A 12,927-nucleotide genomic window follows, 5' to 3' on the forward strand; every position below is an offset into this window, starting at 1 on the left:
CATTCTTGATCTTTAGAGCATTTGTCCAAATCTAACCTACTATTTTCTTGAAAGTATTCCCACAGTTCACTTTTTAGCTTAAACACCCTTTTAAGAACCAAAATCTGTATTAGTTTCTCTTACTGTGTAACAAATTACCCCAACACTTAGCAGCTTAAAACAATAAACATTTTCTTTCATAATCTGTAGGTGAGAAATTCTGGAGGAGCTTAGCTTGGTGGTTCTTGTTTAGGGTCTCTTGTAGCAATCAAAATGTTGACTGGGGCTACAGTCATCTGAAGGCACAACTGGAGATGGAAGATCAGTTTCTGAGGTGGTTCATTCAGGTGCCTAGCAAGCCAATGCTGTCTCTTGCCAAGAGGACTCGGTTCCTTGCCACATGGGCCTGTTTACAGAGAGCTTAAGCATTCTCATGACATGGCAGCTGGCTTTCCCAAGGATGAATGATTTCCTAATCCAAAAGATTTTATGCATTTGGCAGTAAAGTTATGTGGTCTTTGTCCAGGTTTCCCCATAGTATTTTAAACATTCTTGAGCGAACTGGCCTTTGATGAGTTTCACCATTTTTGTAGCGCCACTCAGAAATTTTTTCATAGCAGCTCCAAAAATGTCTGTCACACCAGCACTTCTCTCGGAGAAAAACAGTATGTTGTGAATACATCAGGATTTTCCTTTTCTCAGGGAGCAATGCTGAAATCATTGATGGAGTACCATCAATGGAAGAAGATACCAACACACTTCCTCCAAAATGTACCTTTTCTTTCCAATCTGAACACAAAACAGTTCATGTATCTTGGCCTTTGTGTGGGACAGCATTTTATTATAGTGGAAAAATTTTCTTGAATGTCACCACAATTTACATATCTTGTGAATGCTATCATATGACATTTGTTATTGAAATCTGTTGATCCATCAGTGTAGATAAAAAGTTGGGGTTTTTTTGTTTTATTACACAAAATCTCTTCAGCATGATGTGACATGTCATCAATTACATCAATTTATCGAACTTCAAGGGAAACTTTATTTTCTTATGTATTATTCTAGCATTTTACTCAATTTACATACTAGAATTGTGAGGTTCTTACAAACTATGGGAATTTTTCCTTTTTTAATCAAAAAATTCTACTGAATAACTTACCTTTTGGACTTTCTTAGTGAAGGTGACTTCTTTTTTCTCAAACAAATTTTACTATGGGATTTCAAAGGCCATTTAAAGTTATTTGCTCCTTTAATATGATTTGTAGTTGCCTTCTCAAGTTTGCTGGAGCCATTGCTGCATTTGTAAGTTCTTCATTATCAGAATTACCTATGCCTAGAATTCTCTCATTTCCCACTTCACCTTCAAAAATCACCACATTGGATCTTGACCAGTGTGGCTCAGGTGGTTGGGTACAGTTCTGCAAGGCAAAGTCTGGTTCCTGGTCGGGGCACATGCCTGGGTTGTGAGTTTGGTCCCAGTAGGGACACGTACAAATCAATGTTTCTGTCTCACATCAATATTTTTCTCCCTCCAGTCCCCTCACTCTAAAAATAAATAAAATCTTTTTGGAAAAATCATCACATTGGACCCTAAGTCATATATGCAAAACAGGTGCTAATAAAGTGTAAAACAAGCAAACAAAGGAATTACAAAAGAAAAATGAAATCTTTAAAAATAAAATTCACTTTTAACCGGCAAGCTCTGTGTTTTGCAATAGTTACAACACGACAGCAACAGAAAGCCATCTGAGTCATAGTGTTTACAAAGCCTTTCATTAGAATTAAAATTGACCCCTTTGACATGGTGTATCAGGAAGTCTTGTTTGCTTTCATTTGGCTGTGGGTAAGGGAGGCTGGGGGAGGACAGGAAATAGACTTCAAGAGGGAGAGGCTGATGCCATCAACCTATTATCCCTCCCTCAGTACAATTCAGCACTCACCAATTAGCAGTACCCTTCCTTTCTTATCTTACGTCAAAAACTGAGAACAGACTCAGCCAAAAGAATATAGTCATACAGAGCACTGCCATATAGGTGAACAATTTCTAGCAAAATTATTAACAGAGCTGTTTGCTCTATTCATCACTGGAAGTGTTGGCATTGCAACTGCATAGAGAAGGAAATTTAAAAAATAAAATTCCAACCCTGATTAGAATGCAAGCTTGATCCCTGCTCAGGACACATACCCAGGCTGAGGATTCCATCCCTGGTCACGGTGCATACGGGAGGTAGCAGATCAATGTTTCTCTCTCCTTTCTCTCTCTCTCTCTCTCTCCTCTCTCTCTCATCAATAAGAAAACATGTCCTTGGGTGAAGATGAAAAATTTTTTCCAGTCTTTTCTGGAACCCCTGATGACATCTGCAGGCCTCAACTGAGAAATCTGCACTAGACTATAAGCTCCTGAAGAAAGGGAACTACATCTTACATGTTTTGGTATCCTAAGTACCTAGCACAGTGCCTGTAGAAAATAAAAATGAAAAACTGATGCCCAGTAAGTATTAATTGTGCTTAACTGAACTCTTCTCTATACTTTGAATCTCTGCCCATCCATTAAGATTCTGTTTGTTGACAAATGACTATAGAATGGTCAACAAAGAGAGTATAAAAGAGATGGGTGGGGAGAGAAAGGATGTAAGTACATTTGAATTATGGGATCCAAGATCTAAGAAAGCATACATCAAATTGTGACACTGAAAAGTTAGGAAATCTAATTAAAATGCTTGGTAAAGAGATATTATAAATGACAGAGAAGAGAAAGGGCTTAAAACTTTATATTGGAACAAAATTTTAAAAGGGCTTAGTCAAGTTACCATTAAATTGGAAACATTAATATGAACTCATGACTTTCGGTTTAACATTTTTATTAAAATTTCACACATAACCAAAAGTTGAAAGTGCATTATAATGAACTTCTATGAACTCATAATCCACCTTTAACAATTACCAGCTTTTCACAGATCTTACTTCATCTACGGACCTCTATATTTTTTAAAGTGTATATATATATTTTTGCTAGTGTATTCTGTAGGAAGCTCCAGATAGCATTTAACTCATAAATGTCCAGCAGATAACTTTTTAAATATAAGCACCATACCATTATCACATCTAACAAAAGTAATAATTCCTTAGTATTGGTTAATAGCAGTCCATGTAGAATTTTTCCAAATTATTTCAAAATATCTTAATAGTTGGTTTGATCAAGTGAAGATCCAAACAATGCCCATGCATTTTATCTGATTGATGTGTCTCTTAAGTGTCTTTTATTCTTTATCATTTCCCTCTCCTTGTTCTGTTTCCTGCCCCCCGCCCCATGGCATTTATTCGTTGAAGAAACTCTTTTCTCTGGTAGAATTTCCCATCCTCTTGGTGGTATAAACCATGTGTCTCTATTTTCTGGTAGTGAAATCTGGAGAATTGATTATGTTCAGGTTCAACTTTTTTTTCCCCTTAAAAATCTCCTATCGCATCACATGAGGAGGCTCATGATATATGGTTGTCTCTCTTTTAGCAATGTTAAGATCGACCAGTGGGATCATTAACAGCCTGGTTCATCTATTAGAAAGTTTCCACTTTTTCTTTTCACCAAGATGGCACTGAAAGTGAAGAAGGAAGCTTCTGCCCCTCCTAAAGCCAAAGTCAAAGCAAAGGCTTTGAAGGCAAAGAAAGCAGTGCTGAAAGGCATTCATAGCCAGAAGAAGGAGGAAGGGAAGAGGGAGGAGGAGGAGAACAACAATAAGAACCACCACTTTTCACCCACCTTCCTACAGCCCAAGGCACTGAGGCACCAAAGGCAGCCCAAATATGCTGGGAAGTGCACCCCCAGGAGAAACAAGCTTCATGCTTTGCCATCATCGAGCGTCCCTTGACTACCAACCAAGTCAGTCATGAAGAAGACAGAAGGCAACAATCCCTCTGTGTTCACTGTGGATGTCAAGGCCAAGTAGCACCACATCAGACAGGCTGTGAAGAAGCTCTGTGACATTGACGTGGCCAAGATCAACACCCTGATCAGGCCTGGTAGAAAAAGGAAATTATGTGTTTCACTGGCTCCTAACTATGATGCTTTGGATATTGCCTGCAAAATTGAGGTCACCTAAATTGAGTCCAGCTGGCTAATTCTAAATGTAAAAATTTTTTCACTGTAAAAAAAATAATAATAAAGTGCCCTGATCAGTGTGGCTCAGTTGGTTGGGCATCATCCCACAAAGCAAAAGGTCACTGGCTCGATTCCTGGTCAGGACACATGCCTGTGTTGCAGGGCGTGTTGAAGAGGCAACCGATTGATGTTTCTCTCCCCCCATCGATGTTTCTCTTCCTCTCTTTCTCCCTCCCTTCCCCCTTTTCTAAAAATAAATAAATAAGATTTTAAAAATAAATAAATAAAATAAAGTTCCCTTCCAACTTTTCTAGTTTTAGCAGCTATTGATCATCATCGCCTAGATTCATTGGTTCATGAGGGGCTGCAAAATAGTAATATACTAACTTTATCATTTCTTCAGCAATTATTAGTTGAAATAAAGAACTTTCCATCATTATTTTTAATTTTTATTTCAATCCTTTAGTATTATTCTTTTGAATGCTTAAATTGTTTTATCTTTGGTATATGAGAGCCCCTTCAAGGTGGGTCCTCTGACTTTTTATACCACTCACTGGCCTCTGACAGCTTTCTTGCTTTCTACACAAGATATCTCTGTTTGATTTATACATTTCCTCCCCAAGCCCTTTCTCCAAGACCTAGCATGCCAAATGCCTTCATAAGACACATATGATCCAGAGGGCAGGAGATAAGGCCTGGCATATCAGTAAAATTTTTATAAAACCAACATTCAGGAAATTGCCAGGACATATTATCTGAAATAAAAGACAAATTACTTAATCTTGCACTTCCTTTCATAAAGAAGGAAGCACAAAAAAAAAAAAAAACAGTGAGCTTTTGGGTGAATATTCCCTTTTGGGAATATTTGCTTCTTCAGGGAATATTTCACCTTGAGGACTACTGCTCTGGCCGCCAGAGTTCAAAAGAGTTCTGAAGTGACCCAGAAGACCCCAAAAGGGAATATTCACCCAAAATTGGTGAAAGGGCATGGTGTCGGGGGTGACAGTAGTGGGAAAAAAACATTACATAGTATTTGAGGAAGATCCAGTGGAAGCATTACAATAAAAGACCCTACGGTTCAGGGACAAGGCCATGCCATCTGCAGCAGAGAATTGTACTCTATGTGAGAAACAAAATCAGAGGCAATAGTGAGTGTCTGACCATCTCTTTTTTTCCCCCGGAATAAAAAATATTAAAAGACTAAGACCAAGAAGGTCTGAGATAAAAATGTCAATTTGCATATAGGAGTGGGGTTGAAGTGTAAAAATCTTTGTATCGTATGTGAGCATCCACCAGAGAAAAGGCAGTAAATAAACAATGAAATGACTCAGCCAATTGATATCAGCCAGTTTTAGGCATCAGCCATCCCAATGCTAACACAAAGGGCACAAGAATGAAGTAGCCATAGACTTCTGGTCAAGATGGAGGCATAGGTAGACACACTTTGCCTCCTCACAGAACCAAAAGAAGGACAGCAACAAATTTTGAAACAAAAAATAACCAGAACTTCCAGAAAATTGAACAGTATGGAAGTCCAACAACCAAGGAGTTAAAGAAGAAACATTCATCCAGACTGGTAGGAGGGACAGAGATGGGCAGCTGAGGTGGAGAGGACATGCAGCAAGGTGATGGATGGTGGCAAATGTGGTAGTCCCACATTTGCATGCAGATACATGTGAGGAACAGCTGGGGAGTGAGACAAACCATGCAACCCAGGGTTCCAGTGCAGGAAAAAAGCCTCAAAACCCCTGGAGGTAAAAACCTGTGGGGGTTGAAGTGGCAGGAGAAACTCCCAGCCTCACAGGAAAGTCCATTAGAGACCCACAAGGTCCTAGAATGTACACAAACCCACCAGGAATCTGCACCAGAAGGGCCAAATTTGCTTGTGGGTAGCAGGGGAAGTGACTGGAAGCCAGCTGAGAGCTGAGCAAGTGGGATTGTTCTCTCTCGGACCCCTCCCCTGCACATAGTGTCACAATGGAGCTACCTGGGTTGCCCCACCCTGGCGAATATCTAAGATTCTGCCCCTTCCAATGTAACAGGTGCACTGAGACAAAGAAATATGGCCCAAATGAAAGAACAGATCACAGCTCCAAAAGTAGAACTAAGCGATGAAGAGATAGCCAACCTATCAGATGCACAGTTCAAAACACGGGTAATATGGATGCTCACTGAATTGGTTGAGTGTGGTCACAAAATGGAGGAAAGAGTGAAGGCTATGCAAAGTGAAATAAAGAAAAATATACAGGGAACCAACAGTGAAGGGAAGGAAACCAGGACTCAAATCAACGATTGGGAGCAGAAAGAGAGATAAACATTCACCCAGAACAGAATGAAGAAACAAGAATTCAAAAAAATGAGGAGAAGCTTAGGAACCTCCAAGACAACTTTAAATGTTCCAGCATCCGAATCATAGGGTGCCAGAAGGAGAAGAGGAAGAGCAAGAAATTGAAAAGTTATTTGAACAAATAATGAGGGAGAACTTCCCCATTCTGGCCAAGGAAAGAGACTTCCAAGAGATCCAGGAAGCTCAGAGAGTCCCAAAGAAGTTGGACCCAAGGAAGCACGCACCAAGGCACATCATAATTACATTTCCCAAGATTAAAGATAAGGAGAGGCTCTTTAGAGCAGCAAGAGAAAAGCACACAATTACCTACAAGGAGTTCCCATAAGACTATCAGTTGATTTCCCAAAAGAAACTTTGCAGGCAAGAAGGGGCTGGCAAAAAGTATTCAAAGTCATGAAAGCTAAGGACCTACACCCAAGATTACTCTATCCAGCAAAGCTATCACTTAGAATGGAAGGGCAGGTAAAGGGCTTCCCAGATAAGGTCAAGTTAAAGGAGTTCATCATCGCCAAGCCATTACTATATGAAATATAAAAGGGACTTATCTAAGAAAAAAGAAGATCAAAAACTATGAACGGTAAAATGACAACAAACTCACAACTATCAACAACTGACCCTAAAAAACAAAAACAAAAACAAACTAAGCAAACAACTAGGACAGGAACAGAATCACAGAAATGGAGACCACATGGAGGGTTATCAGTGGGGAGGGGGTGGGGGGAGAATGGGGGAAAAGGCACAAGGAATAAGTTGCATAAATAGTAGGTACAAAATAGACAGGGGGAGGTTAAGAATAGTATAGGAAATGGAGAAGCCAAAGAACTTATATGTATGACCCATGGACATGAAATGAGGGGGGGAATGCTGGGGGGAGAGGTAGTGCAGGGTGGAGGGGAATAAAGAGGAGAAAAGAACGGGACAACTGTAATAGCATAATCAATAAAAAGAAAAATTAAATAAATAAAAAAAAAGAAAACAGAATGGAGGTTTTTACTCAGTAACAAGAGGAGAAAATTATTTTCCTCTGGAGAAAACGCAGCCCTTGTTGGTTGCCTCCCCTGGCTATTCACTGGGAAGGACTTTTATTTTGTTTTGCTTTGTTTCTGTTACGGTAAAGTCTTTGGATTGTAGCCAAATTCTCTACAAGTTCAAAAGTCTAAAGCTCTTGAGGAAACTTGCTCTTTTTAAATATTTTTTCAGAGGTTAAATATTAAGTTTGAAAAAACTATCTGAGGCAGAGAAGTGCCCACAGTAGAGACACCGACACTGAATGTCTCCAACATGAAGCTCACTCAAGTTATTCTGTTATTTTTGTGCTTCTATTTAAGTTTTTGCAAGGTAAGTGACTCACTCATGCAAACTACTTTAAGAAAATATTTTAAATATTATAAAAACATTAAAGTCTTGGACACTATTTTGATTTAAAGATTACATAGTTCAGTTACCAACAACAGCAGTATATTAATAACAAAGATTCTTGTTATTATCTTGGTGAAAGAGTTTTAAGAAATTGCTTTTCTGTATGCTTTTGTTTGTGCCTAGAATTTAAACTGAATAAGAATTTTGGTAGTACAGATCTGTAATTTATAGTAATCATGTTAAATAAATAAATATTTACCAAGCTCTTTCCACGTGCAAACTATATTGCTGAGCAAATGACAAAACTAATCTCTTCTTTGAGTAGTTTTTCCATACAGCTGTAGCAAGATAATATAAATATGCCAATGAGGAAATAGCAAGCAAGATTTAAATAACATTTGAAAACACAAGAGAAGAAACTGTTACAAGACAATATATATTTAAATGCCAAAAAATGGTGCAAATATCATGTGCCAAGGGACTTTAATGGAAAGAAAGATTCCTTCCTGCTAGAAGAGCAGGAAGAGTTTCTGGACCAAGTGGAATTTGAGCTAGACCTATAACTCTGGATTAGATTTCACCAGTGGAGAGAAAGAGAAAGTGATTTTCAGCCTTTCCACCTGGAGAAGGAACAAGAGCTATGGCAGAAGGATAGCAAAGGCAGCTCCAGATAAATAAAATCTTTGATCAGAGTGGAGACTTTGCAGGCAATTCAGGGAGTTAAACTGAAATGACAGATTGTAGCCAAGTTGGAAGGTCATCTATAAAGGTTAGAAATGTTTAAGACATTTCAGATATTTACTGAGGATTGCCTACTTTTGTGATCAAAACATTTTGAAACAGGACTTCAAAAACTGTTTTTGTTTTAATGCAGTTTAAAGCAGAGAAATTTAAGTAAAACTATGTAAGAATCAGAATTACATACTTTAAGTTTCCTATAACGTCTAAAATATATATGCAATATTTATAACAGAGAACAAATGGGAATAAACTGAGTACTCATTGATGAGTCTGATTAAATTATAGTACATCCATGAATGAGCTATCATGTACCCATTAAAGGTACATGATATTTACTTAAAGGAAGACCTTACTAAATCTTGATTTTGTTCAATAAAAAATATACATACACATGTATGTATCAGCGTACACACACCTACATGTACACACACAAATGCACACATGCAGCTGCTTATATAAATGGCAACTTAGAAGTTCTCAGGGGTGCATATCAAACAGGTGACCATTGGTATCTCAGAGTGATGGGATTACTGGCGACTTTTATTTTCTGTTTTATACATTTATGAATTTTCAGAATTCAGAACTTCTCTGTTTAGTTCATTCTTTATTTTTCTTTTTTAAATACCAAATAAATGGGTGTTGATTTATGATTAAAAAAATGTTTTTTGAAAAAAAAGACATTTTAGCCACATTTTCAGTTCCTGGAACAAAAGTAGAATTTAAAAAAAAAAACTGAAAATAATAGTTTTCACCTACAAAAAGAAGAAATGCACCACAAAAGGGAGTGCTTCAGGCTGAACAAAAGGACACTATACAGTAACTTGAAGCCATATGAAGAAATAAAAACCCCTGTAAAGGTAAAGTTTTTGTGTTTATGTAGGTAAATGTATTTTATTTTTAGTCTGTATCTCTTCTTTTTATTTCTTGAATGATTTAAAAGACAATATGCATAAAATAATCATCAGTCAATGTTAATAATCACACAATGTATGACTAAAGATGTAATGTGTGATAATAATAACAGAAAAGAGGGTATGGAATTAAAAAGGAACAGAGTTTTTATATGCTCTTGAAGCTAGACTGGTATTAATGCAAACAAAATTGCTATAAATTTAAGATTTTAAGCATAATCCCCATGATAACATCAAAGAAAATATCTTTAAAATATATTTTAAAAAAGGAAATGAGAAGAGAATAAAGGCAGTTCACACACACACACACACACACAAAATCAACACAAAATAAGGCAGTAATGGAAGAAATAAAGAACAAAAAGGTACAGGACATAGAGAAAAAAATAACAAAAGGCAGAAGTTAATTAATTTAACTTCTTCATCAGCAATTAGTTTAAATGCAAGTGTATTAAATTCTCCAAATAATAGGCAAAGATTGGTAGGATTTATTTTTTAAAAACCACAATCCAACTGTATGCAGTCTACAAGACACCCACTTTAGAACCAAAGACATAAATAGTTTGAAAGTAAAAGAGAGGAAAATGGTATTCCATGCAAACAATAACCTAAAAAGAGCTGGAGTGTCCACATTAATATAAGACAAAATTGACTTTGTATCTTGTTACAAGAGACAAAATAGGGTATTAGATATGACAAAAGAGTCAGTTTATTAAAGTATATAATAATTATAAACATATACACACCAACAAATAGAGCCCAAAATATATGATTCAAACATTGATGTAATTGAAGGGAGGAAGAAATGATTCTACAATAACAGTTGGAGACCTCAATATCTCATTTTCCATAACAGATAGAAAATCTAGACAGAAAATCAATAAGAAAATAGGGGACTTTAAGAGCACTATAAGCTAAACTTACCTAACAACTAGACGTATATAGAGCACTCCACCCAACAACAGAAGAATACACACTTTTCTCAAGTTTACATGAAACATTTTCCAGAATACACCTTATGTTAAGACATAACACATGTCTCAATTAATTTAAAAATATTGAAATCATATGAAGTCGTTTCTCTAACGACAATGAAATAAAGCTAGAAATCAGTAATAGGATAACTAAAAAGTTCACATATGTGTGGAAGTTAAACAACATATTCTTAAAGAACCAATGACCAGGGAAATTAAGAAATCTTAGAGATGAATGAAAACAAAAATATAGAATAGCAATACATATGGGATGTGGCAATTCATAGCAATAAATGCCTGCAAGAAAAACAAAACAAGATCTCAAATCAATAATTTACCTTTATACCTTAAAGAACTAGAAAGAGAAGAGCAAACTAAATCCAAAGCTAAGAGAATAATATCTTTAAAATAAAGTTTGTTATTCTTTTTAAAAATGTATTTAATAATTGTTAAACTGTAGTATTATTTTTTGTTATTGCAACAGGCTTATACAGGTATAATATTTTTCCTTTTTCATTAAGTATATTAATATAATTAAAAATATTTTATTTACCTATTACTTTTATATTTATTTGTACTGTACTATGTATTTTACTTTTTATATTTTTATTTGTTATAGGCATGATTTCATACACACACACACACACACACACACACAGTGGTTCCCCCTTATCCATGGGGACTATGTTCTAAGAACCCCAGTGGATGCATGAAACTGCAGATGGTACTGAACCCTATATGTACTATGTTTTTTTCCTATACATGTATTGCTATGATAGAGTTTATTTTAATTCATAAATTAAGCACACTAAAAGGTTAACAATAATGAATAATAAAATAAAACAATTAAAATATGTTGTAACCAAAGTTATGTGAATGGCTTTGGCCATTATTAAGTTATTTGAGCAATATTAACATTATTAAGTTACTTAAACACTGCAGTACCATTGACAGTCCATCTGATAACCCAGTGACTAATGGGTGGGTAGCAGAGACAGTGTGGATTCGCTGGACAAAGGTTGATCCACATGCCGAACAGAACTGAATAAGACAGCACAAGATTTCATCATGCTACGCAGAATGGCATGCTATTTAAAACTAATGAATTGTATTCCTGCCTGGTGTGGCTCAGTGGATTGACTGCCAGCCTGCAAACTGAAAGGTCTGGTTTGATCCCTGGTCAGGGCACATGACTGGATTGTGGGCCAGGTCCCCAGTTGGGGTTCAGGAGAGGCAATCGGTAGATGTTTCTCTTATACATTAATGTTTTTCCCCTGCCCCCACTTTCTCTCTATAAATAAATGAAATCTTTAAAAAAATAAAATAAAACTAATGAATTGTGTATTTCTGGAATTTTCCATGTAATATTTTGGGACCTCAGTTGACCACAAATAACAGTAACCACAGAAAGCTAATCTGCAGATATAAGGGGGACTGCTGTATGTGAATTCAAATTAAAAAATGTATTTGCTGTTTACATTTTCTGCATAGTTTATTATTCATCTTTTCAAGACTTTTATTGAAAATACTCTTGTTGTGTAAGGGAGTGTTTAAAAAGTATCTGCTCTGTATGACAAATATACTAGACTTGCCATTTGTAAAAAGACAACATCTTGCAACACATATTCCATAAAAAGTCTGTTTTCTTAAACATATGGAGTTCCTACAAAAAAAAGAAAGAAAGAAAGAAAGAAAAAATCCGGTATACATCAGCAAGAGATATGGTTAAAAGGTGGAGAAACACATAAAAACCTCTCTTAAGTTTAAGTATTTTAAAAGATGCCCAACTTCATTTATTGGGGGAAAATACAAATAAAACTATGCTCTCATAACACTTTCATATATCAAATTTGAAAAAAAAAAGTTTATTGAGGTATATGGTCTCTGATCAAAAGTATGTCATATATTGATGATCGGAATGCAAAGGAAGACAGCCTTGATAGAGAGAAATTAGGCAATGCCTTTCAAAATTAAAACTACTGCTCTAGCTGGTGGTCTCAGTGGGTTGGGCATCATCTCACAAACAGAAAGGCTGCCAGTTCAATTCCGATCAGGGCACATGCCTGGGTTATAGGCTGGGTTGTGGGCCAGGTCCCCAGTTGGTGGAGTGCGAGAAGCAAATGATTGATGTGATCAATGTTTCTCTCTCACACCACTGTTTCCTTCCCTCTTATACTCCGTCCTTTCCTTTCTCTAAAAATAAATAAACAAAATCTTAAAAAAAAAATTTAAAAGGATACTCATTCCTTTGATTTGGCAATTTCACTCTCTGGTAAGTATTGGGAAATAATGTGTGTTCTATAAAAAGGTTGATTACAACATTGTTTATAATAATAAAACCTTGGAAACATTGGAAATCATCTAAATGCCCTTTGGGGGACTAGTTATAGGGCCACTGGCTGCAAATTGAACTGGCGTTGAGGGCCGAGTTAGGGAGTAAAATGAGGATTCACACATAGAATGATGATGTCTGGAAGGACTTACAAAGAACTATTAAGTGGTTGACTCTGAGGTGAGGGA

At 36.4% G+C, this 12,927-nt stretch overlaps 1 protein-coding gene across 1 annotated transcript in view; it reads left to right on the top strand.

The window, feature by feature from the left end:
• The first annotated feature begins 7,606 nt into the window (after positions 1 to 7,606).
• Positions 7,607 to 12,927, top strand: part of CFI (complement factor I) — a 44,735-nt gene continuing 39,414 nt past the window's right edge. Inside the window, exon 1 of the mRNA XM_054591623.1 lies at positions 7,607 to 7,760. Within this exon, the coding sequence (XP_054447598.1) occupies positions 7,704 to 7,760 (57 nt within the window). The 5' untranslated portion in view covers positions 7,607 to 7,703. The remainder of the gene's footprint in view (positions 7,761 to 12,927) is intronic.

This window comes from Pteronotus mesoamericanus, unplaced genomic scaffold (genome assembly GCF_021234165.1).
Source record: "Pteronotus mesoamericanus isolate MK-2021 breed Mesoamerican mustached bat unplaced genomic scaffold, CSHL_Meso_final scaffold_232, whole genome shotgun sequence".
Classification (NCBI taxonomy): Eukaryota; Metazoa; Chordata; class Mammalia; order Chiroptera; family Mormoopidae; genus Pteronotus; species Pteronotus mesoamericanus.